Genomic DNA, 26829 nt, shown 5'->3' with positions numbered 1-26829 from the left:
AGGCCATTGGGTTCACTGTTTTAAATAGAGGATTCATAATTTTTATTATAAGAAAAGATTTTGCTGCATAATTTTTAAATGAAAAGACCCCAACATGTTAAAAGCAGAAGTGTCTATTTGCATGTCACAGGCAGTTGTGACCAATCAACTCATCAATTACTGATTCTTATTTCCTTGTTTTATCTGCTCAAGTCCTGATAAAATGTATAATGTATATACAGGAGGTGTAGGAGCACACTTTGTTACACATTAATATGTGCACATGCTTTCATTGTAAAGCACACTATCTATACTATACAATATCCTTTCATTGTGCACAATAACCACCTCTGTGTGTAGTTTATTAGTTTTCTAAGCGATGTGTATCTCTACCAGAGTCAGAGTATAAACTAACAGTCTGACCTGTACATGCTGCCTCATAACAGACCAGCTACATGTTCCAGTTTGCTTATATTTGTATAGTGTGTCTGTATTTGTGCGCTCCTGTTGTCGTTAGTTCTCATTCCTGCTCCAACTGGGTTTAGATTTTTCTTCTTCTGTATGTTTGACCTTCACTGTGCATAACGGTGTATGTGCAGAGTGTGACACCATGTTGAAATTCATCTGCTGAATGTGGAAACTTTATTTGAACCAGATGTAAGATTAAATGTGTGACGTTTTAACCAGTTTTCGAAAATGATCTGATAAATATGCTACTTAATTAAATGTAAATGCCTCTTTACACTTTAAAACACCTTGTCGGTCACAAAATGTTAAATGTTCACAGATGTCTGGAGAGGTTTTAAATGTTTAAGTTTACTGATGTAGAATTCATTTAATTCTACAGTGTCGCTCTGTATGTAATTCTCTTGTACATTGGTTTTCTGTGAGGTTTAAATTTACTTATGCAACAGAAAAGGAGTCAAAATCCATACTTACTTACTTATAACATTCTTGACATATAAAGTTCAAATGAGGGCTTACACAGTCTAATACAAATATATGTTCTTTACGTGAGAAAACTGATCTGTTGTAAGAAATAAATGAAAGTTTAAACAAAGGTCACCTGCTTGTAGTGGCTCACCGTTGTTTAAAGAAACACAAGACCAAGAGGATCTTTACGACCAATGTTTGTTGAGACGTCTGCAGTGTCTATTTAAACTGTCTGTTATCATTCTTTAGCCTGTGAACCGGACCAAACTATGTGAAAACAGCTAATGAGATAAAGGTCTGGATTTTACATTCAAGACACAGAGAGATAAGAAGGACAAAGGAGTGACAAAAGTGTTCTGTAAATAGGATTTAATCTTTTAGTCTGAAAATGTAAAGCAAGTCATATAGTGCCCTTTATAGTACAGTTCTCATAATCACAGTACAATTTACAGTTGTGACTTTTGGGGGATTTCTATGTCAGTGTCAGTGTCAGAATATAAAGCACAAAAAGGCTGCGTCAGACAAACAAGGTCCAGAATCTTAACGTGGTGCGAGTGCACAGTTAAAGGGTCGATTAGGGTTTTACAGAGGAAGTGATTCAGACAGCGGCACGACACAGAAACCTATTAATCAACTGACCGTCAGCATCAATACATTATTATGAGAATATAATTTATTGCACAAGCCAAACCATATTCAAACATTCTGAAATAAAGATAAACAAATTTTGTCTTCATCTAAAACAAATAAATTAAACCTAAAAATAGAGGAAAACTGGATTCATGGAAGATTTGTGTTTCTGGCATATTCACTCATAATTCCCTCATACCTTTACATATAGTCACACATACAGCAGCCCAGCCACACACACACACACACACAGATATAAAATGACAAGAATGCAGAGAGGCGCTCGATCAAATCCATGGCAGTCTTCCCCTTCAGCAGCAGCGACAGCAGATTTTCCTCCAAAGTCCCCGAATTATTCAGCAACTCATCGTAACCAAGGCTGCAGAGAGACGGACATGACACAAACTTGGTCAATCAAGAACATATCAATGAAGAATTCATTCATCATAGATGTTTTATATAACAGCAAAGGAGGTTGAGGTGAGATCAGCCTATGAGCTAATTAAAAGCAGAGTCCTGTACTGGGTTAGCAGACACCTGCAGGGTAACCCACACAACGGTTGCGAAAGGAGTCAAAAATATATTTATATAAAATTTGAAGTGAGTGGCTGTGCATATAGAATGTTTGTTAAACACATGAGAAGGGTCGGGGTGTGGGACATATGTTAGCGGGTCGGGATTTGACGTGGAGGTAATAGCGGGTAACGGGTTGGGTCTGGTGCGGAGCTTTGCTCGTGCAGGACTCTGCATCAATGTATCCTGAGGAGGTAAACAGATGCTCACAGTCGTTTTCGAGTCTTCTATATCCAAAACCTTTTGCGCTTGATCTGGAGAAAACTTGAGCATGGAGGTAATCACTTTGGCCATCGTCTGCGGATGAGAAAGAAATTAATAAATGATCAAACAAATAAACAAATCCAAACGCTTCACAAATGACATTTGAAACAATCAAATCTGAGCTTCCTCAACGCAGAAGAGTTTGTCATCTTCATCTTTCATTTCAATATCCCTTTGATAAACACCAGACACACACACACCTCTTACCCTGGAACCCTGATGTAATTATAATGTACTTGGTCTGAGACAATTTAAGTCCAACAGGACCGAGAAAACGAAAAGGGGAAAAACATTATCTGCATAATCAACTCCAGGCCTATCTGCCAGGGAGCATGCATTTCCCTGTAAACGCCGGGGATAATCAGAAACAGGGCTGCTGTGTAGGAAACCTAACCACTCCACTAACACTAAACAAGGCCAGCATGTCTTTAAATGGCAATTCTGCGTCATGCAGGATGCATGTGCGAGAAGGCAGGCCGGGGGACATCCTCCTCCAACACTGGGGAGGTCTGCCATGAGGCCATAAAGACTAACTGTTTGCTGAGGAGCAGAGAAAGTCCCGCTGACTTTAGGACCATGTCAACAGCACTGTTAATTAAAGAGATCACTGTTTATTTTACCAGAGAAAACTGGACATGACGTGACTTCTATACGACTTTCACACTCACTTCAAAAATAGTGATATCATAGGTGGGGATTTTGATGAGGTGATTTTGAATTGTTAAGTTAAATTTACTGAAAAATTATACATTTATAAAATAAAACATATCAAACTTGAACTTAGTATCACCTTTTTTATGTACATCGAGCATAACCTCTTATCCTTTAATTTTGTTTTACAACATTTTAAGTGAATTTGCATCAATCTGATTATAACCTTGGTTTAAGTTTAACCATTCACATATTATGTATAATAAGCAGCCTATGTGTATATATATATATATATATATATATATATATATATATATATATATGAGGTTTTGAAAGGTTTCCTTGGGTGTTTAGAAAGGTGCCATGTAATGTGACAGACATCCAGACAATCATCCAGTGTTGGGATTTTGAAATATTACCAAATAAGATTAGAGGAAAAAACAAGAACAATAAAGAAAATTAACAATCCAAAAATATTTTTTGTGTATAAAAATGCAACATACTTTTGTTTCCCGTCCCATCATGTATTCAAAAAACACCTTCCTCAGGTACTCCAGTTCAGTGGCTTCTGAAAGAGCATCAGTGCTGCTGAAAACAGGATCTGTAAAAACAAGCAGACATTTCATTATAAATCCACTATAAAGTACATTTTATATTTAAATAATATTTCATAAACATTTTTAATTATCAATTAGTTCATAGAGTTTTATGAGAGTATGTGTAAATACTCTGCTACCAATCTGTCCAGGTCTCTGTTCTAAGATATAATGTATATCCGCAGAAGATTTCCTTGCTAACTATAATAAACAATTAAAGAATAAAACATTGCTTTAAGATTAAAATTGGAATATGTGTCTAAAAACTTAACTAATTTGGTTTGTAAACATACAGTGTTTGGTTTTTCTTCTAAAGTTTGGAAGTACCACCATTACACAGTTAAACTCACTCCAGCTGAATTGTCACAGCCGACAACAGCATGTTTGTTTTAGCAACCAAACACAGAACCTCTTTCTGTGCAGGCATGGGTCTGAATTAAGCAGCGACTACAAGCACAGGAAAGAATGACGAGACTCAGCAGGAGCATTTTAATAATACAAGAGTCTGAGAACGAACGGTTTAATTCTCAGCCCCAAAGCTATAATACCATTATCCCTTTAAAATCTATGAATCAGAGAATCAGCGTGACAACTTGGACAGGATCTGGTAACACTTAAGCTTCCGCTTCAACAACTGAATGATCTCCATCATGTATTTAATTTGGAACAACTCCCAATCGCAACCTGTTATGCGGGAATAATAATTCAGGCGACAACTAATGTCCCTGAATGAGCCAGGGGAGACAGCGCGCTTAGTGTAGTGTAAACAACTTTTATCTGTGCTGGGAAGTAAAGCGTCACCAATATATCCTCCTTCTCGCCTTTGTCCTCCTGACCCCATGTTGGCCCAGGCCACCTACAGACCTGAAAACACTTACCAGCAGCAGTATACCTGAAATCACAGCTCGGTCTGGGTTACGGCGGCTCAACACAATGAGAGGTGGACACTTTCACTGATAAGCACAGTGGTCCAAAAGAAAACAAAGGATGCAGCAGGCGTTAGGTTGGATACAGTCTGTGTGTAGGGGATGAGTTGAGAAGTCTGTGTGTGCCGCAGGGTCTTGTGTGGGAAACATTAAGACCACGATCTGCAAAACCCATTAAATCCAAGGATGGCTTCTTCACCCCCCCCTTGACAGCAGCTCCTCTTTATTACAGCAGCAGGAAAGGAGGGGAGGATTCACTCCATCTCTCTAAACACCGTCTGTCACACGCACGCAGGCACCACCACGTTTAGTCTATGATATAGTCGAGGATACAGCTGTAAGAGGTGGATCCAGACCTCAACAACAAGAGCTGTATGACTTACCCCGACTCCGACCATAACCAATCCCTAATTATAACAACAGCTCCAACCTTAACTCTAACCCTAACCAGTCAAGGTTAAATCACATTTAAATAAAAACGTCCTCAAAAGTATAGTTTAACCAGTCTAGAAAATAACACGTTAGTACACATAACTCAGGATCTGTGTCTCTTGCCTCACCTTTGATCCAAGTTGATGTGGTTACTAGAAGATTAGGCAGAAGACAACTCTGAGATCTGAACGAGCAGCAATGGTTCTGAGACAATTACTATAAAACCATGGTAACACAATATAAAACTATTTTAATCGTACAGTAATGGGACCATATTGAAAAAAATAACCAGTAAGAAGAGCATGTGCTTTCGGGAGCTCCTCTCCTTCTTGATCCAAGCTTTTAAATCCCAATAAAGTAATGGTTTCTTTAGATACTATGAAACCCCCTGTAAACATCACACAAACTAACCATAACCTTACAGTCGACCACAACCAAACATGTCCTCCTCCACATTCCTCATTTTAATGCAGGTTAAAAAGCTGATCCGCTCTAAAATGACCAAATGTCAAAGCTACACAACCAAAACACACAAACACGCACTGCCTGACAACTGCTAGAAGCCCACTTTTACGTGACTCGCTCGATAACTTCTGGATATTGTCCATATTAATTATTTGGCTGTGTTTATTACAGTAAAAGGGCAACAGTCACCGGCTGTGTTTTATACATTTTTTCCAGATGACTTTAGTTATGGCTACAAATTCAACAAATAAGATGTGTATGATAAACCATCTGGCCAACCCTACCTTTAAGTAGCCCTAATACTTGCCCGCCCTAATACGATGTAATAATTATGTGTTAAAAATCCCTTTATAAATACACGTTGTGTGACCTCGTTTACTGTAGGTTTGTTGTTAATGAAACTCTCCTGTGTTCAGATGCTGTGTAGGGGATCTTTGTTTAGCTGATCCAAGGGGAAATATCTTCAAAAAGCAGAACTAATTGATTCATGGTGTTAACATTACCTTTGAATGTGCTCCCAAGATGAGTTACAACAGTCTTTCGGTGGAAACATTTAATCTTGTCCTCGAGCGAGTGAATCTACCGTGGAGAAACACACAAGCATGCAGAGTTTAACAATACAATAGGGCTATCTGACCCCACTGGGTTAATGATATGCATTAGCTTAAATTGTTGCATGTGATAAAAAACATTTTGTCGGTCGTCCTTTGGTGATGATGTGTGTGAGAAAAACTGTAGGAGGCGTTGCTCTGATTGTTTATGGGGTAAAACCAAATGTAAACAGATGTGCTGCGTAATTAAGTTGATGCAGCGGGAGAGCAGTAGCTGCTCTAGCTAGAGGCCACAGAACCCTGGGAATACTCTGTGTGGGATTTGCTGTTCACTTGTCCCCGCAAAGAGCACACACACACATACAAAAACACTACAAAAGACACACTAACACACAATGGGGTCGACACTCACTCTCTCAACAAATTCCTGCTCCTTCAGCCGAGCCTCGCTCAGCAAGGTAGTCTTCTCAGCGAGCTGCGTCTGAGGTGAAGGACAGAACATGAATTATCATGAGAACTGGGAGGTGGAACAAGTAATACAACACACTGATAGTATGAGCTCTCACATGATGCATGTTTCCTCGATCAAAGACCGGTTTAACATTGATAATGGGCTTAGATGATATGACTCATAAAAGAGTGAAACCAGTGAAGCTGCAGACGTACCTGTAGTTCTTCTGAGCTCATCTGAACCAGAATTAAAGAGAAATAAGAAGATACTGTGAGTTGGAAAATATATGTGTAGTTACAGTGAAAATTGAAATACTGTATGTAAATTAAAATAGTATGATGACATTTAAACTACAAAGTTTAACTTTAAACGCAGAGGGTACGGATATTCAAAATGTTTCTATTAGTCAATAAATATCAATCAAAACCTATATTAATTTATCACATATATTGTTTGTGTATAAAAATCCTGGTTGAGCTGATTCCTCTCTGCCACAGAGCCTAAGTGTTATCCGTTCACACCTTTCATCTTTACCATGAACATAACTTCAAACCTCAATGCCGCTCTTTTCATGGGATTTTTAGCCAAAACGAAAATGTAGAACATAAGCTGCCTCATCTTTAAATTTCACAGTGCAATGAAAGGACTGTGAACACACTGAAAAGAGTGTGGTCTCTACGGGGAGGCATGCAGAGCCCCTGTCTAAATGAAGAATGGTTCGTGAGCCCCGTAGTAAAGAAAAGCCTCATGAAGCGTAAACCCGTTCAATCCACCCATAAAAATGATGACCTCACGAGGGGAAAATGCAGCAGAGGGCGCAACGTAACTCTTTGTTTGTGTGCATCTGGACAGGAGTAGAAAAATCAATGCAGGGGTCTCATGGCACCCTCAGCACCTGGGTTAGAGCGTCTCTCAGGACTACTTCTGTCCTTTATGGACTCTTGCCAGTATACACATCTTGAATGCGAGTATGGATGTGGTATGAATCTTAGGCTGAGAATCACCTCGCATGATGATAATTGAGAACAGGGATCGAGTCTGGCTGCTGCCTCGCGATCTCTGTTTGCCGAGGAGAACATTCCTGAGCCAATCAAACGAGCGTCACAGCATCCGGTGCGCTTTGGAGAGAAGCCACGCGACCGGACCGAGACACTGATGGCAGCAAAGAGCGAAGGCATATTGTCTCCAAGCTTTCAGACGTTATCCTCCAATTACGAAACAAGGCAAGGGACAAGATAACCGGTAACTGCTTAGTCTATTATCCTGAATATGAACTTTCAATTATAAAGCGACTGAAGGGGCCTTGTGATACTGAAACTAAAATGCACCTGGATTAATTTGCCATTCAAAACTACAAATGCTTCCGTCAAAATCCCTGAAGGAAACTGAAAAAGTGATTTCATACAGCCCTTTTTATTTCGTGACGCTATTGTTTCGTGACTTATGACTTCAAATCAGTATATCAATTTAATCCTAACCTCTAGACTCGTATATAAAGAACTGATAGCTGCAGGTATGAATTTCTACATCTGTGTAAATGGGAAAATGTCCCTAATGCATCAACCAGTCGTAAAACCAGTCACAGATGTTTGTCAAGCTGGTGAAAATGTGCAGAAGGTCAGAGCTGTTTGTACCTCAGCCGGGCCGTGGCTAGTCGCTCGCAAATCCTCCAATTCCTTCTGGACCTGCCACACTCTGCCTCCCATCTCCTCCTCTCGACTCTACAAAAGAAAAACAGATAATAGTGGCTGAGTCATTTCCTATTTTCATCTCAGCATCACAACTCAACTATTTAAGGCCTCTGTCTTAAATTACATTTGGAGACAGTAACCAAGGGAAATTTCATACCAGCCGCTGAGTGCTGGTAAATGATCATTTAACCAGATTCCCGAGGTCACTGATTGGTTTGAGGTGCATGAAAATGATGTGAATCGTGTGCTACAATCTTCATAGTCACCAGATCTCTACCCAGCTTAACAGCTAGGTGAGATTGAGGAGGGTCTTTTAGAAAATTGAAGGTTTACTGAAGCTGTTGTGGCAGCCCTTGGTGGTCATACACCTGCCTTCAATGGCTAGAAAGTTGTCGCTGATAATTAAGTCAAGTTCATTTAGATCCTGGTAGGAGGCTCCATGGGGATATGTGAAATACTGTGTATTAGAATAATCTATGACTTAAAAAGACATATGTTTATCATGATTTATGTCAGTTTAAAATCAATAAATTAAATCAGATGACTAATGAGTTTGGGTCCAAGGGAACATAGCTGCCAACTAGTTCAGTGATAGCTTCCAAATGGTGAGAGAATTCAATCTCCTTTCTACAGTGAAACTATGAATTGTTCTTTTTTTTTTACTATACCTGTAGGACCTCTTCATATTTCTGAACAGTTCTGTGCAAATCATCTTCCTTCTGCGTGATCACCTTCCTGAATTGACTGGCTTCTTCACGGTGGCTGGTGATGAGCTCTGCTTCAACACTCTGGGCCTTCGCTGTGTCGAGGAGCGGGACAGAAGCCAGAGTTAGCAAATAAAACCAGAGTCATGCTCCAAACCGCTCTCTCACAACCCATCTGGAATTTAACAGGATTTAACCAGGGAGGAAATAAGGAAACATGCTAAATCGGTTCCACTGGTCCAAGTGCAACAACCCCTTAATTCTGTTCCACCCAGTGTCAAGATGAAATAAAACATGTTTCCATGTTCTTTCACACTATTGTTGTACATGGAAGTCATCATCTTTACTATTATAAGTCAAATACTTGGAAGCTTGACACATGAGCAGACTGCATTGTACCAGAAGGTAAGGACTTCACCACAAGAAAAATACTTATTGTAAAGGAGACATATGATGCTTGTTCAGTTTTTCTCTCATTAAGTATGTTATAGAGGTTTTTGTGAATGTTTAATGTCGGCAGTTAAAAAGCACAAAGCCTTCAAAGTGAGCTCCTCTCCCCAACATAACACACTGAAGCTCCTGAATACTGATACTTCTGCATCATCTTGATGTCATGTGAAGTTTCATTTGTATTAGGATTTTCAGGCACACCTCCAAAGAAAGCCGGTTAACCAATCAGAGCAGTGTGCCCTTTATCAGGAGGGGGACAGGAGCTGAAACCAAGTGTTTCAGACTGAGGCTGAAAAGAGGAGCAGCAGCAATGGACAGAATGAGGAAAGTGATGTGTTTTCTGACCATGAGAGCATGTGCATCTTTACAAATTATAACACAAATTATGAACCTGAATTTAAGCATATGTCTTCTTTAATCAGTCATATCCATTGCTTCAAATCTCATCACTTTGAATATGATGAATGTAGATTTACTTTCGTCCGCCTCACCAATGGCTTCCTTTACTGCCGAGTCCAGCTCCGTCTCTTTTAAGGCCATTTGTGTGTTGATCTCTCTCATTAAATGCTTGATGGCAGAATTGTGCTTCATTTCCATATCTTCCAACTCCATTCTATTACAACAGAAGGTAAAAGCAATGTAGTGAATTAGTTTGCACAACACAAGCATGTGTTCAAATATTACAGAGAACAACTACCTTGATATCATGCACTTACTTCAGGTTTTTCTCGTTCTCCTCTAACAACTCTTTCTTCATGTACTCTATGTCCTGTTCATGCTCCTTCCTCAGTAATCGCACGTCTTTCTGTAACCTGGTGAAATCCTTGTGGATTTTCTCCTTCTCGTTCGACACCTGACTCAGTTTGCTCTTGAGCGACTCCAGGGAATCGCCGTCCTCTTCTTGCAGGGGAAAGTGGTTTTGCGTTTGGTTTTCCATCACGCTCTTGGTTTGCTGTGCACTGCTACATTCGACCGTCATCTCAGCCACAACTTCAGGTTGTTTAATGGTTTCCTGATGTTGATTAAGCCGGGCTTCCCTCTCACGCATCTCTTCTTTCAGATGATTTATTTCTGTGAGGAGATTTTGATTTTGCTCCTCTGCTTCTTTTAGCTTTGCCTCGATCTCTTGAAGCGCTGATTTAGCTTCTCTGAGTTCCCCTTGTTGAGCTGTATCTGTCAGAAGTAAGGACAGCTTCTCTTCATACACGGTTTTCAGCTCTTCTACAGACTTTTCTTTCTCAAGCCTCTCATATCTCAGTGTCTGCTCAAGTTCTCTCTCCTGCTCCTCTTTTAGCTTGACAAGAGCTTCCTCCAAAGTTTTCAGTCTCTCCTCTAATGTTTCTATTTGTTGTTGGCCTGACGTTTCGCTGCTCTTGATTTCCTCCACGCTGGTCTGAAGAGCTTTGATCGTCTGCTCTTTCTCCTCAAGCTGTGAGGTCAGCTGTTTTTTAATCTGACCGATTTTCTGCTCAGCTTTCTTCTTCAGCTCTGACACTTTCCGAGCGCTCTCTGCGGATAACTTCTCCCCAGTGGCCTTCAGACTCTCCTCTTTGCTCTTGATAATCTCGCTTTTCATTCTTTCAAATTCCTCCCTTTGACTCTCGAGCTGGAGTTTACACTTTTGGTTGTCTTCTTCGAGGGAGTGCAACTTCCCTGCCATCTCCTGCTCCGAGTTACCGTTCCGAGCGCACTGCATCTGGGTCTGCTGCAGCTGCTCCACCAGCTCCCTTTTGTCGCTCTCCCTGATGCTGTGTTGCTGCTTTAGATCTGCTGCGAGTTGTTCGCACTCTTTGGACTTTAAGGCTAACTGCTCCTGAAGCTCGGCGAGTCGGCCGACACAACTCTCCAGCTCCGAGGTGAGTCCGCTGAGTTTCTGCTCTTTCTCGCTCAACACCTGGTCCATCTCGGACTTGCTGATGGACTGATTGTCAATACTCGCTGTCAGGCTTCGCAGAGCCTCGTTCTTTTCAGACATTTCGAGCTCCAGCTCTTCCAGCCGGGCCAGCAGAGATGTGATAGTGTTGTCATTCTGGACGAACTTGATCTCTGCTTTATTCTCGTACTCAGACAGTCTGCTCCTGAGTGCGTCTGCCTGCTCTGACGCACACTTCCTCTCTTGCTCCAATCTCTCAATGGTCTCCTTCATCTGAGCAGCCGCCTGTTGTCTCTCCTCTTCATACTGCTGCTTCAGATGATTTATGGCTTCCTCCTTCTCTTTTATGCAAGTTTCGAGCTGATGTTTCAAGTCACTGACGATGCTCTCCAAATCACTGATATGCGCCTCGTTTGCTTTCATCCTATCTGATATGATTCTGTTCGCTTCCCTCAGCTCCTCGATTTTCTGAACTTTGTCACTGATAGACAGCGAATGATTCTCCTTGACGTTTGTTAAGGCTTTGATGTGCTCTGCGTGAGCACTTACCTGAGCAGACGTCTGTTCTAATGAAATGCATAGATTCTTGTTCTCCTCCATCTGCCGGTGGAGAGTCTCCTCTAAAGTGCAAATGCGATCTGCTTTAGTGAGGATAGTGTTTTTGAGGTGCCCTACCTTTTTCTGACTACACAGCAGCCTGTCCTTCAGCTCGTTCACCCTACATTCAACTCTATGGCCGAGTTCATTAGAGCCACACTCCACTTGAGACTGAACCTCCCGACAGTAATTCTCCAGTTGCTTATTGATCATGATTAATTGCTGCTGGAACTCTGCTTCCTTGGCTTGGAGTTGACGGGCAGCTTCGTCACATTTATTCTGCAGGTCATCACTTTCTTTGAATCTGGAACTTTCCAGTGCTTTAAGCTGCGTCTCCGTTTCCTCCAATTTATCTGACAAACTCTTCATCTTCTCTCTGCTCTCTTCCTCTTTCGCGCTCAGCTTGTCTTGCAGGGCGTTTCTCTCATTCATGGCCTGGTTCAGGTTCTTCTCCACTGACTCCATTTGCTCTTTCAACACCGCTTCACCCTGAGAAACACTTTCCAGCTTCACTGCTGCTTCGTTAAGCTCTTCCTGCAGTTTCTGCACGGTGGTTTCTCGAATCGCCAGCTCCTCTTTTAGGTCCTTTATTTCACACATCACTTGATCAGTGTCCTCTCTGCTTTTGCTAAGTTGCTGAGATAATTCCTCCAACTCCTGAGCCTTCTCCTGCAGCAGTACTGAGTGTTTTTCCATCAGTTCCTCTTCCTGCTGCCCAAACCTCTCCTGCCACTGACGCTGCAGCTCCTCAACCCCACGCTTGTGGGTGTCACGTAGCTTCTCCACCTCCTCCTTATGGTTGGCCTGCAGCTCTGTCATTGCAGTGCTCAGGCCATGGGAGCTTGTTTGGGCCATCTCGAGAATCTTCTCTTGAACTTGTTGCTCTTTCTGCTGAAGCTCTGTCGCCTTCTTCGCCAGTTCCTTCTTCATGGTCTCTTCGTTCTGCTGAAGCTTTTTCTTAAAATTCTCCTGCATCTCTTTGGCCTTCTGCTTGAACTTTTCCATTTTTGTTTCCTGTGATTTTACCTTTGTTTCCAACTCGGTTATAGTGTTTTTCATCTTCTTCTCATGGGCATTCTTTTCATCCAGCTGTTTCTTAAAGCGTGTTTGTTCCTCCTGCTTAGTGTTCAGTTCTGCGATAAATGACTTCTCTTTCTCTGAAATATCCTTTTTGGTCTGTTGTAACTGATGTTCTTGTTCTTGAAGCAACTTCTCTTTCTGTTGACAATCTTTCTTTACAGCTTCCAACAGATGCTCCAAATCTGCCAAATCTTTCTTACACTGATCAAGCTCCTCTGAGATTTTACTTAACTGTGCATTAGATTCTTTAAGGCTGCTGTAGTCCAACTGGGATTGTGATAAACTCTGTTGCAGCTCCTCCAGTTCCTTAACCTTGACATTTAGCTCCTGCATATTGGAATGTGATTGCTCTTTTAGTGTTTTTTCTCGAAGGACATGTTCCCCAATTTCCTTTTCCTTTTCCCTCAAAACGATCTGCATAGCGTTAAGTTCCTGCTTCAGAGTTTTCTCCACACCTCCGAAGGACTGCTCATGCTCCTGTTTGATGTTTGCAAGCTCGACACTGTGCTTTGCCGCTTGAGCCTGAAACTTCTCCTCGTGCTCCTTCCGAGCTAAACATTGAGCCTCCTCAGCTGCCACCAACTTCTCCTCCAGAAGCTGTTTAGTGGCCAAAGCCTCAGAGTGTTCGGAAGAAAGAGCCTCCAGTTCCGCCTGCTTTGCATCCAGTTTCTCAAATGTTTTCTGGTTCATATCTTCAACATGTGCTTGGAACTGCAGTTCTTTGTCCTTCATGAGGGTTTCCACCTCGACTCTGTGTTTTTCTTTGAGCTCCTCAACAACGGCATCGTTTTGCTGGTTGAGGATGCACTTTTGATTTTCTAGCTGCTCCTGGTGCTTTTCCTCTAATGCGGAGATTTGCAACTTGAGTTTATCCTGCAGCTCATCCATCTTACTGGAGAGTTCGTTGGACAGACTTGCTCCCTCTTCTGAGAACTTCTCCAGAGAACTCTCTAGCTCCAGTATCCTCTGCAATCACACATATGCAGGTCGTCATTTTCTTTCATCATCACAGTTTATCCTTTCACAAGTTTCTGAGACTTATATATAAACAAACAGTTGATGGATTATTTTTTTACAATTGGGGCTGCAAACCATCGGTAGAAGGAAGTGTTTGAGGGCAATTCAAATATTTTACTTTCTATTCAACAAAATGTGTTGTGCTTTGTAGTTAATTTTGCTTGAGTATGTACAGTGAGTAGTTTTTAAATCATTGACACATGAAGGTGTATACCCTTTGCTGAACACTGCATTTACCTAACTTGCCAGATAAACAAAATCAAACGATATAAAATCAATTTTGTATTCATCATTTCAGTTGTTAATCATTTGGGGATGGTAATCCTGGAAAAAGAGCAGGGTACACTTTAAAAAAAAGCAACTCCCATCCCAGCCCCTCCTATTAGCCCTCTGGAAGCTACGCACCCAAAACACATGAACATGAACTCCCTGAGAACTGCTAGAAGCTGACCTTATGTGACTCGCTCAATAAATTCTGACCATGATCTCTGCTTCAACAGAGTGTGTCTACACGGCTGAAGATTCTGCATCATGCAGAGTGAGAGCACAGGCAGTGCAGGCAACACAGGCCCGAAGGGAGGTAAAGACAGTCACTTATTTAATTTGGACTGAATGAAATGATTGGTCGTCTTTATTACAGTCCTGTGAGGGCCACTGACACCAACTTTCTTCTCTTTCTTTTTAGGCGACTATTTATTGATCGGGACGTGCAGAAGAAACTAAACCATTTAAAGCTTTCACACAGACGTAGTTAATAACCGCATTAGAAAAAGTGAAGAACAGACTCACGGTTCTTGCAGTTTCCAGCTCCAGCTGTATCTCTTTAACCTTGCTTTCGGCTTCCGTCCTCACAGCAGTCTTCTGTAAATCGGCATCCTCCAGAGCCAGAGACGACTGCTGTTCCTGCTCTTTGGCTAACTGGGCAAACTCTGCTTTGCATTCCTCCTAAACAGCACAATCATGTCAAATCCAAATTTACAGAGTAATTGTTTTTCATCTAATGTGCTTGTTTATACTGTGATATTATATTTCTGAAATCTTTTGGCACCTACCACAGCTTTGCTGATTCTGGCAATTGTCTCTGCTTCTTTAGTAGCCAGAGTTTCAGAGTGGAGTTTTTCCAAACCAGCCACTGTCTCCTCAGATGATTTCTAATGATAATAGATCAGATTTATATACCACTCTTTTTTCTTGAACACACATTGTAAACATCAAAGTGCATCAACAGTCAATAAACAGAATACATTTGCTTACACCGAAGAAAATGTGAAACACTTTGATAACGACAGTAATTTGAATGTATTGACAACTTCTTCAGAAAGAATGTGTCACTCCCTGACCTTCATGATGATGACGACCTCCTGTTTGACTCGTGTGAGTTCCTGCTGCAGTTTCTTCCTCTCCTCTTCACCCTCCATTTCAATATTTTTCACTTGCTCTTCCATCTGAACCTGCAGCTGCTTGCGGGCCTCTTCCGCCTTGTGAGCTACACCCAGTGCTCGTTCAAGCTCTTCAAATGCTTTATGGGAGAAAAACAACATGACATTAGAATATATTTATAAAAAATATTTTTGCTGACTATTAAGAGAGGTGAATTCCAGTCACCTGATTTCTCAGCCTTTTCTTTTTGGTCCTGTAATTCTTCCTTCTTGGAAGTAGTCTGCTGGAGCCTGGAGCGGAGCTGCGCAATCTCCTCTTCTTTCATTTCCAATGTCTCATGCATCTGCCGCTTTGTCTCAGCAATGACCATTCCCTGCAAGCCATGAAAGAAAAACAACCATCTGAGAAAATGAAACTGATGATGATGTGATCTCTCCTATATCTGTAATTGAAACCTTAACTCAAGCCCTGTGTCTCTTTTCACTCAGCTAAGGAGTTTATTTTGTCTTGTAAGTCGGCCTACTATTTAGCAGTACTACGCAAAAACAGAGAGAACTGCATTGCATGCCACTTAGGGGTACACACACAACTGCAGCTGAAAGTATGAGATCTGACCGTCTGTGTGGACGGTAACAACTTAAGGGAAGATAGCACAAGACAAATAGCATTGCAAATTTCGCTGCATATAGCGGTACAATGCAGCAACGGAACAAATCAGTAACTAAGAGTTCTCCTATGTTATTATGAGAACTGTAAAAAATAGGCAACCATCACAGTCTAGTTAATAAGGGGAAACACTGTTTTGACATGGCAAATATGGCATTCACTTTGGTGGACATATGCTTGTTGTTTTAAACCTCACAAGCCTTCAGTCTACATCACAAGAGATCTCATGAGCTGCTGTCCATCCTGCACAGCTGAGGTCAAAGTTTAAGAGAAACAACATGGGGTGTCAAGGTGTCTTAACTCAGGCGCAGAGTGAAAAAACATGTCTGGTTTTCTAATACAACTGAATCTGCAGGACCGCCAATGAAGATATGACTAGAGACAAAAAAACCTCCTCACCCACCTTGTCCTGCTCTAGCTGTTCAATTAGGTTCTTGGCGTCACGCAGCTGAGTGATAAACTTGGTCTTTTCTGTTGTGTGCAGTTCCTTCAAACAGAAAACATGAGAGAATTACTTTACACTGGGCCGTCTCTGACTTTCAAGCTCAGGTTCTGTTTATGCTCTAGTCAGACAACTTCTAAATGAGATGTTTTCTGCACCACACATGATTCCTCACCCACGAGCCGAGCAATCATAGTGTACACAAGCCCTGCTAAACCGACAAGTCCACCCAAATTACAGCCCAGTTTACCAGCAGTGGCATGGAGTTGCTATGTCTCCCTGCCACCACAGCTTAACTGGAGGTTACCAAACAGGAAATGCTGGGTTGTCTCTGTTTCTCAGTTGTTTGATGTGTGTGGACCACCAGGCATCAGTGTCTATGTGGCCTTTTTATCAAAATAAGATAAAACTAACATGAAAAATCAATATTTTCCCTGTGAATGTACAACAAGCAAAAACAGGATACAATACTCTGTACACCAGATGCAAATAAAGATTTTGAAAACCCTCATGCCATGGGACAGGAATCGCAGACAGATGGTTTGTTTTATGGGATATTTGTCTGAGGCAGGGGATGAGCACAGCACAGCCCAGCCCAGCGCTTCCAGGATGCCTTCATGCTGCTTAAGAGGGCTAAACGCCAGTTAACCTCTGCTTTTCCGGACACGGCAAAGGCCACTGCTCTCAAACAGGGTGCAGATTTAACATACAAATCATGGCATCAACTGAAAGCACCTTGATCAACTTACAGCCGGTTCTAACAGTGTCTTTGTAACAATATTTACAGTGTGGAGAAGCCAAATAAGCCGGTCAAACCACTGAAGCTAAATCTTTTGAAATCAACAAAAACAATGGTTCGGTCCTGTCACGCTGACATGACCTGAACCCTCGTCCTGGAGTATGGCCAGAGAATTTGGATGTTTGGACACTGAGAACCACAGCAATGCACAGTGTCACTGAGATAATGGAGTCACATTATCAGTGGACCACAAAGTCTCTGGCACACATTCTGCAGCAACATGAATTACTATAAACAAACTGATCAGTCATCCGAAGCGGCTCGGCTCGGCTCCAGTTTAATCAAACCTCTTCGTAATAACAGTTTACTGCCACATCAATTTCTAATGAGAGGCTGTTGCCATGAAATTGCTTTTAAAAACCTGACTGCCTCGAGAGACAAAGAGTCACATTGTACAGGCAGATGTTTTCCAAACTTTTATTGGAATTTGGAATTTGGATTAAAACGTGCTGATATTTGAGTATGAATGTGGTCACTACTCAAGCATAATAAGTATCATCATATCATAACTCGTCTTAACTACCTTCATCTTCTCAAGCTCCTGCAGTCTTTCCTGCAGCTGCTCCTGCAGAGTTTCATTCTCACTGCCCAGCTGGGCGCTGCGCTCCTTGTGTGTACGAATCAATTCTTTGCACTTCTGCAGAAGGTTCTCCTGTCTCGTCACTCTCTTCTGCAGAGCCTCCATTAGTTTGGCTGGATCACTGTTGCCCTCTCCTGCCCAGAAAATACATTACATTAATTAAAACGTTAACGATATAGTTTCCTAGAGATGTCACATGAATATAACCAATAATATCTTCAAACAGATTTGTGGAATTTGCTCACAACTAAAGATTAATAAAAAGTATGCTGACCCTCAGTGACTTCAGGCTCGGCTCCTTGATCCTTAGAAGGACTTTGTGCGGCAGAGGAAGAGTCGTCAGTATCTCTAGACTGAGGAACTTCATTTTCAGGTGGCAGAGTTTCATCAGAGGACACCTTGACTCGTTTCTTCAACAGAGCAACCTGACAGAAAAAAACAGAAATCTCAGTTATTGAAAAGAATCTCTTCTGACCATTGAAGACAATAACATGTTACGTTCTGCTTATGTTCAATTTAGCATTTAATGTATGGCTTTTTTCCATCCGTTTTTATCTGTACAGTTTTTGCAGATGTTGCAGGAGGAGAGCCAGGAACCAAGATTTAAAGTTCTATGAACACATCAAAGAATAAATCATGTTAATTTATTATTGCCTTGAATTTAAGCAGATAAAAACATCTGTACAAATACATATTTTGACAATGTTGATTGCTAAAATATATTTCCTAAAAATAAAAACAAAGTCATTATTTTACTATTATTAACATCTGTAGCAACATCTTTATTCCTGTGTTTTAGGGAGAAAAACAGTCCAATGATACATCTTGGAGTGTTTGAGTGTTTGTGTGTGTGTGTGTGTGTGTGTGTGTGTGTGTGTGTGTGTGTGTGTGTTTGTGTGTGTGTGTGTGTGTTAAGTTCCTGATCATTGACCTGTCAAGTGTTGAGTGTTGCGAGTTAAGCCATTGGCAGCTGATCTTTCATGATGGATTGGCACGAGCCATTTCTATTTTTGGACCTGTGCATGTCAATGACATTTCTATAATTTCTACTACACGCTATACCCAGGTGCTAACTCCCACCCAATCCAAAACAGAAACAAACTTTTAAATGAGAGCAGCTTTGTTGTAAATCCAGTTGTATTAAAATACTGTGTATGTTAAAACAGAGAGAAGCAAAGAGATAAGCGCTGACAACAGACTGACACTTGGCAAAATACAATATGAGATGACAAATACAATGCTAACTGGCATTCTGTAGATTCCTTAATTTCACACACTGTTCTTTTGACTTGTTCAGCTATACACAAGGTTTAGACCTCACTAGGTTTAGTCAAACTTTTGTTACATTTCTCTAACAGGGTAAAAACAAATAAACTGCTTTTAGAATTTATAAGTTTATCATTCACAAATATAACTGACCTGTGTTTGGAGCACAGAGATTCTCTGGTCTTTCTCCTCCAGCGCAGCATCAAACTCTTCCTGTAGGTGTTTCTTGGCCAGCTGATCCATTTGAAGCTCCTAGACATCATTCAATATATAAAACGATTTAATTAAACAGGCGGACAGATATTGATGTACAGAGACATAACATTTATAAAGTAGAGCCGTACCTCCCGTAGCTCCCCTATCCTGCGGAGAGCTTTGTCTTGACTCTGACTGAGGATGACCTGAGGGAGAGGAGAACAGAAATGAAAATCTGATCAGCTCAGGATGGTACATTTCTTCTGACGATGAACAAATGATGAAAACAAAACCTTCGAGAAAAATATAAAAAATAAAACTTAGGCAAATTTACCTGTGTTTTTTCTTTATCTCGCTGGACAGTCCGATACGCAGTAACCAGCTGCCAAATAAAAAGGTGGAGGTACGTAAAAGAAGAAGAAACGGAGAGAGAAATAAATCCTCAATGAGAATACAAAACAGAATGTTTGTTTAAACATTTGTATAAACATTTGAATCTCTTTGGGACTTGTGCGACTCTCACCTCTGAATACTTCCCTCTGTACTTCCCCAGACTACTCTCCACCTGGAGCAGTCGGTGCAACAGCTGCTCTTTGGAGAGGGACTCGGCAGTTCCTTGGGGCTCCTCAGCTTCGCTCTCTATGTCTGAAGGGGGATCGTATGTGGGGGCACCTGGGGAATCGTTTTCTCCCAAAGGAGTCAGGGACTCACGCGAAGAGCTGCGGACCAGGTTGTCTTTGGAGGGGGAGCGGAACAGACTTTCTGCTCGACTGGCACCGCCACGAATCAGCGACTCCATCGAGGGAACTTTAAACTGGAGTTTCTGAGCAAATGACTGCGGCTCCTCTCTCTGTTAGAATGTTCAAGATATTGCATGAAAAATCAACTAATCAAATAATGAGAGACAGCATCACATCATTAAATTGAAACTGCACAGTTGAATGTGTTTTGAGCTATAAAATAATTTATACTACCGTTCTTTTTATGAAATCACTTTTATTACCAAATTTATATCAAAATCTACTTTTATGGGTTAAACATGTCTCATAACGTCACATAGTGTTTCAAACCGTCTTTGATCTTACTAGGCCAATGCTTACGTACAGTCAACTGACATCTCTACATCATGAATTAAATAAATATTTGAAAAGTTCACAGCCTCTGATCAAGGGTGGGCGCCCCTCGCCCTGGCACCAGCGACAGCTTGTCAGCGGGGCTCCTTTTTCAAATCTATGCTGAAACTAAACCCCAAACCCAGGTGGTTTAGGTTTATAGGAAGGTGTGTGTTAGCCAGTGTTGCGTTCTCGGGTCATTTTATGTATTTTCAAGACTTACGTGAGGAGAAGCACTTCCTTCGCCATTGATGCTGCCTCTGGGAGACCTGGCTGGTCCTTTAGAGGGAACCTGCAGATTAAAAGACATAATGAGAGGAAGGAAAGCTGCGCTGGTGAATTTGTCCTGGACCAGTTAGTCATCCACACCCAGCGTGGCTCTCCCTGATTACTCTGGAGGGAGCAATATTAGTATTGCTGAGAGCAATGCAGGGGCAATGGGTACCCTCATGCAACTTGGAAAAAACAGAGGGGTTATATACATTAAAAAGAAGGCATCTCTACTGTACATGAAACAAAAAAGGGTTAAAAATAGACTCTACAGAACAGCCATGAGGACAGAACAAACAGACAGTTAAAAGTCAAGTCGAAGAGCCGGTATTTTAATTAAAGATGCTTGGCAGTGCGCTCGAAGCTGTATTACAAGAGCACAGAGACATAATCGAAGTGAGTGAACATTGAGCAGCTCAGTTGGTTTAGTTGACTTGTTAGAAGCAGGAGCAGAGTAAGTACATATCTCCTCCTCTTTTCCATCTCCGAGCTTCTCCCTTACTCAGGATTACTGTGCAAAACATTTAGCTTTTATTTCCTGTTTCATATGAACATTTTCTTTATGGACCAGTAATCACTGTTGGCTCTGGGTTTTAAGGATCACTCTTAAAGTCAATAATGAAGAATGGTTTATAAAGTAATCTAGTTATTTTTCCAGGGCGTGTTTTTTTCTTTCAAACATATTAAGTAAATGTAGGTCATTATGTGTGTGCATGTGCGTGCGTGTGGGGCGAGGGACTTTAAGACAGAGCTTCATTCAAGCAAAGGGCACTGTACCAAGGATTATTGAAGCTCTAACTTTACACGTATGGTTTCTGTAGTAGAAATGAAAGTACACATTAGTTGCATTACACCCCTTTAAGGGCACACAGGTTGCAAGTTTTTAAGAAAAATGATCTTTGCAAATGGTTTACAAAAGGAAATAAATTCATTATTTTTGTTACATTTCAAGGACCCACACTGGGCTAAATACTCAATGGCAACAGCACTTGTGTTCACTTGAGCCTACATTTCTTTGACATTTTTCACAAGTCTTATTTCACTAAAATGCTGTTTTAGGTTGGACCTTGAGCAATGGAGATCTAGTTCAAGGAGGGCAACAGTAAACTTGACTTTTATTTTTTGTACTGCATGCTTGATTCACAATACATAAAATACAAAGACGATCTGAATCCAAAATCTTAACATGACGATTAACTAGATAAGTAAAGAACAACATTTGAAAAGACCTCTTAAATAAGTTTTGGCTCAAATGACAAACATGGTTAACAGGGTTGTTCATCTAAATACAAAAAACGGAAAACAGCAAATAATGAAAAAAATTGATTTGATTATGATTTGTATCATGGGATTCAGCAATCAACATTGTATCAGGACATGTTGATCAAATTTTGTTAAGATGTAGATGGGACACGACACAGACATTGTGATGGATTGAAGATATTTATGGCTTATAACGATCTGTAGCTGTAACCCATTCATAGTATGTAAACTATAAACGATCCACTGATCTCTACAGACAAACACCTGATAAAGATGATATAAGCTGAGGAAAAGGTTATAGACTAACCAAGTTACATATAGTACAGCTTTTTCAACCATATTTAGCTTAAATGTAATCAATCAACAGTTCAAGGCTCAAACATTGACACAATTCACCGGCATTTCCTCACTGGTATTATTCAACACTGACACCAGAAGAAGACTTTTGTGTTCCTTGAAATAAATGTCATATAGTTTTCTAATATAAACTATTAAAATACCCATATTAATGGAAAATTAAAACAGTCCAATAAAGAGTGGCTGGGGTAAACAAATTTCAATAAGCATTTAAATTCAGAGTTTTAAAATAGATAGTGCATAACAAAAATTACAAATAACAAGCTATATTAAATACACACTATACCGACACACACATTTCTGGCCAAAATGAATGAATTCATTAATGATTATTGGAACTGTCTGACGGTAAAACGTGTTGTTTGTGTCACAAATGATGCCTTCAGTTTTCTAGCTGCTTCCACAAATAAATAAATGCCATCCAGTTTTTAAACTCCACGAGAGCAAAGGGACACTGCTTTGTTTGTTTACTTGTCAGAGTTACAAACAAATTGAGCTCAACTGCTTACACAGCCTGCCTTCGGGTTGCAAAATGAGAACATCAACTCTCCAAATAAACAGACTTTTGGGGAGAAGGGACAAAGGCCTTCAGGCAACATAACAAGGAGTTGGTTGAGGGGCTATAAGGCAAGCAACTAAAGGATCTCTAATAACAAGGGAGCAGTATTAAACTCTATGGCAGGTCATAAGAACTGAAAGGTGAGGCAATAAACCAACATACGGCAGAAAGCACACAAAGCTTCTATCCCAAACTGTAAACCCCAGTAGATGCAGGTTTAGCCTACGTATGAGATGCCTTCTTGATGCTACATCCAAACGAAACAGGAGACAGAGAGCAGGGAACAAGCTGTCCCTTTTCGGGCCACATGTCTACCGATTCCCCAAAGGCGCGGAGACAGGAGGAAGGATCAGGGCAAGAGGAGGAGGAGGAGGACGACGAAGAGGAGGAGGAGGAAGTGAGGACACACTCACCACACTGGCTACCTGGGCCGATTTCGGTCGATTTGAGTGGTCCAGAGCAAAGATAGTATACTCAGAGAGAAAAGCGGGCTCTGCTATCATCCCAGCCAGCACCTGACCCCCCCGTCAGTGCCGTACCGGGACGAAAAGGTGGGGGAAAGGAGAGGGACACAGAGAGCAATGAGAATAAAACAACACCATGAGAGTGACATAGCGCTGAAGGGAGTGTCTGGCCAGACTGAGATGGATGGAGAAACAGACAGTGGTGAGAGAGGGAGAGAGGTAGAGAGAGAGACTACATGAAATAGGAAGAAAAATAAGAAAAGCGAGAAAGTGAAACACTCAAACAACATTAATGTCATGAATAACAGTTTGACATCTCTGCATGTATCGTCTTAAGTTATGGTGTCATCGCAGACATGTTTAATCTGTTCAATGATCAAATAAAAACACATTTTCAGAGTGTGTCAAAGTGTTTGAGAAGAGAAAAAAAGATGCTGTGATGATAAGAAGCTTCTAAGTCGAGGGTACGCGAACTCAAACCACACCTGGGCCTGAGCTTCCAAAGAAGAAGGGAGAAGGTATAGATGATATAACTGTGATCAAATGAGGACATTGTCACTTACGCAGTGGTCTGCTGGGTTGCAATGTAGAAAACTTGTCATGAATAGGTCATTAGGCCCTTTTTTGATCTCAAGATCAGAAAGACTGTAAACATGAATTTATGCTCTGAAACATATGTATTAACCACACATTGCATCAGCAGTCTCACAGAGGTGGTCAGTGACGTGCTGCAAGTCTAGGTCTGTTTAACGAATCAGAGTCGTCTTGTCCGTGTCCACCGGGGAAACATATTGCAGCAACACCCCCGAGAAAAAAAAACACTGAGAGGAGGATACATCAATTATTCATAAACACACTGAAATACGGTCTGCTCACCACCAATAAAATGTCCTTTCCAATGCTTGTAAATGTGAATCTCTCCTTGGCGAGCAGTTATGGTTCAACTGTGAAATATAATTTAAGCTGTATTGTTAAATGAGCAGTCGTAAAATCATATTTGATTTCATGCAGTGATAGTTAATAATAATGAATAAAGAACCATAAAAATGTCTTGAATTGAATCTAAATACATCTTAACACATGCAGTTAAGATGATGAGAAAACTTAAGAGACCATACCTGTATAAAAAATGATGGCAATACTGATTTGATCTATAAAATCAATTATCACAAGGTAATTCCATTTCCATGTCTTCTTTATCATCTGTTAAATTATTAAGGACCCGTGGTGAGAGCCCATGCTTAAAGCAATGGAGCAGCTTTGATTGAGTGAATGTGTCTTTTATTATATCAACATCAAGTAATCAGTAGGGACCAGATAATTGAGGAAGAGTAATAAATAATAAAGTTATCTTATACTCGGTATAGATCGGTAACGGAATTACTTTCACTTGGCAAAGCAATCGAAATGCACTGGTTTGTTATTGGGAGAACATCAAGCGTAGCAAAAAACAAGACAGGTTTTTGAGCACTGACAGAAACATTACTCTGCACTGAAAATAGGAACAGAAGCTGGGGGGGAGGACGCGGCATCTCTGCAGAGATTTAAATATATTAGACATTTACACAGTCTGTCACCATGCTCACCTCTCTGTCACTGGGAGAAGGTGATCCATCGTGATGAAACGGCGGAGTTTGACTGCTGCGCCGCTCACCAGGGCCCATCTGTTAAAATCAATGGGTGCAAATAAGTATGTGTGTTTTATGTTACCTCTTTAGGACCTTTTTCATCATAAACACTGACATATCAGGATCAGCAGCTATCATAGGGAACAAAGCCTGGTCCAAGACTGAGGTAAATCTAAATTTCTAACGCCCTGGATGGTTCCTGATAAGAAATGAATTGAGGTTAGGTTGAGGATTGCCATTGACTGGTCATGGATAAAGCTTGGAATAGGATTTTGGTTAGCCTGTTCACATTGAATGGAAATCAGTGCAAAGTCCTGATTAGGATAGCTGTGCAAACTGTGCATGTGGCGTGTATATATGTTATCTTCATCCTTATTCAAATAGGACTATAGGAGATTTTCAAGGATTCAAGTTGCTCTTTGTAATTGTGACGCCACTGTTTGTCAATCTTTACCTTTGAACCCAGTGAGTTGAACATGCTGGTTGTGCAGTAAGACACTGGGTGTAAGGAACTACAAAATCAGACAAACTGTAAGTATCTAAGTGAAGTTTGCTCAATACGAGAGTAAAGTCGCCATAACAGAAGGCTGTAAATGGTTTTCAAGTACAAAGGAGGTTAAAAATGAATGAGTTTTAGATGTTTTAGCTATATCAGAGTGGGGCTGGTCGATAAGAATTGATGTCATTTTCATCAATTGCAATAATAAAATTCCAATATATGTAACCACATACCGTTTAAGCATTGTGTTAACACAGTGAGCAGATATAACACATATTTGATCAACCCCAGATTTATCAAATGTTTTGCTGTTTATCAAATGTTTGTCATTCTCTGCTCATAAAGACAATTATAAAACTACAACTTTCACTCAGGAGCAAAAATGTGTCTTTAAACTTGAGAAAAATGATGATGTGACATTTGAAATCATAATTAGCGATACAAACTGATGATGTAAGTAAGCGCAGCAAAATCTGTGTTTAAACTGCACGGCAATAGTTAAAAAAGGTAAACAACACGTGCAAAACCCTGATCAACTCCACAGACATCTGAGGAGAGGTCGAACCAGGACAACAGGGACACGTGTGGCTCACTTCAAACTAAACATGAAAGCAGCTCTGGAGCATCGTTTCCAGCGATTAGTCACTTTGACCCTTACATTGGAATCTGAGCTCTTGCTCCTCCTCATATTTTATATTTGCATCCTGACGACACACAGGCAGGATATGTATGTGACACGTGAAGCTGCCAGCTGTCATCTCCACGCAGCCAACATAAACAGACACGCCCATGTCGTCTATTACATTTTGAATGTATTTCACCCACTCACACGTTCACGGACGATTAGTTTCTTGTTATTTTACATGGTGGGACAACCAGATTTACCAGTTTGTACGTTATCTTGACCGCAGCTAACTGCCTTAGCATGGTGCTAACCTTTAAAACGCCCCAAGAGCCGACTCACGGAACAAGCTAACTACAGTTTAAAGCTATGTAAGTCAATTATGTATAAATAGACTCCTCTTGATGAACGAATCAGTGACGCGGCCGCACTCGTCCTCGTCGAGCAGTGTAAACAGACGTTAGCTTAGCCTGTTAGCTCCCAGCACCACAACCGACCTGGGCCTGCGGCGGTGACTGCGCATTCCTCTGCGGCGACTGCTCCTCGTTGATCTTCTGCTTCAGCTTCTTAAACATGTTGCCGAGCGGACGCGGCGTGGAGCCGACGAGCAGAAAGTTACAGTCCTCCCGAGATGTGTTTTCCTCTCGCTCAGCCCTGACAGCCACGGACTTCCTTGTTCGGCCCTGATTCGCAGCAGGTGAGCGGCGTTTCTGCGCATGTGCGGCCAACGTGGAGGAGAAGGGAGACGTCACAGTTAAAGGGACAGCCCGGACTCGGTGAGCTGCAGCGCCGCCTGTGGAGGAAGGAAAGCACAGAGCAGACGACTGTCAGATCAGGTCACAGAAGGAACATTAACTTTTATAA

At 41.1% G+C, this 26829-nt stretch overlaps 1 protein-coding gene across 5 annotated transcripts; it reads right to left on the bottom strand.

Annotated features, from left to right (window-relative positions):
• Positions 1-1266: 1266 nt before the first annotated feature.
• golga4 (golgin A4) lies at positions 1267-26666 on the bottom strand. Of its 5 annotated transcripts, none has more exons than XM_062401570.1 (25): positions 26463-26666; positions 24803-24880; positions 23166-23267; positions 20527-20595; positions 19715-20041; positions 19526-19573; positions 19341-19397; positions 19150-19248; positions 18005-18155; positions 17674-17864; positions 16313-16396; positions 15469-15616; positions 15204-15382; positions 14916-15014; positions 14653-14808; positions 10013-13812; positions 9773-9909; positions 8811-8941; positions 8086-8172; positions 6667-6687; positions 6413-6481; positions 5953-6028; positions 3534-3631; positions 2326-2412; positions 1267-1921 (listed from the first exon to the last, which is right to left on the bottom strand). In XM_062401570.1, the coding sequence occupies exons 1-25, from the start codon at positions 26538-26540 to the stop codon at positions 1907-1909; spliced, it is 6387 nt and encodes a 2128-aa protein (XP_062257554.1). In that variant the 5' UTR covers positions 26541-26666; the 3' UTR covers positions 1267-1906. The 5 variants fall into 5 exon arrangements, with proteins under 5 accessions (XP_062257554.1, XP_062257555.1, XP_062257556.1 ...); XM_062401571.1 differs by having other exon boundaries at positions 9788-9909; XM_062401572.1 differs by lacking the exon at positions 6667-6687.
• Positions 26667-26829: the final 163 nt, after the last annotated feature.

The sequence above is a fragment of the Platichthys flesus genome, chromosome 12, assembly GCF_949316205.1.
Source record: "Platichthys flesus chromosome 12, fPlaFle2.1, whole genome shotgun sequence".
Classification (NCBI taxonomy): domain Eukaryota; kingdom Metazoa; phylum Chordata; class Actinopteri; order Pleuronectiformes; family Pleuronectidae; genus Platichthys; species Platichthys flesus.
The sequence above is the reverse complement of the archived record's forward strand: the minus strand, read 5'-3'. Positions and strand labels throughout refer to the sequence as shown.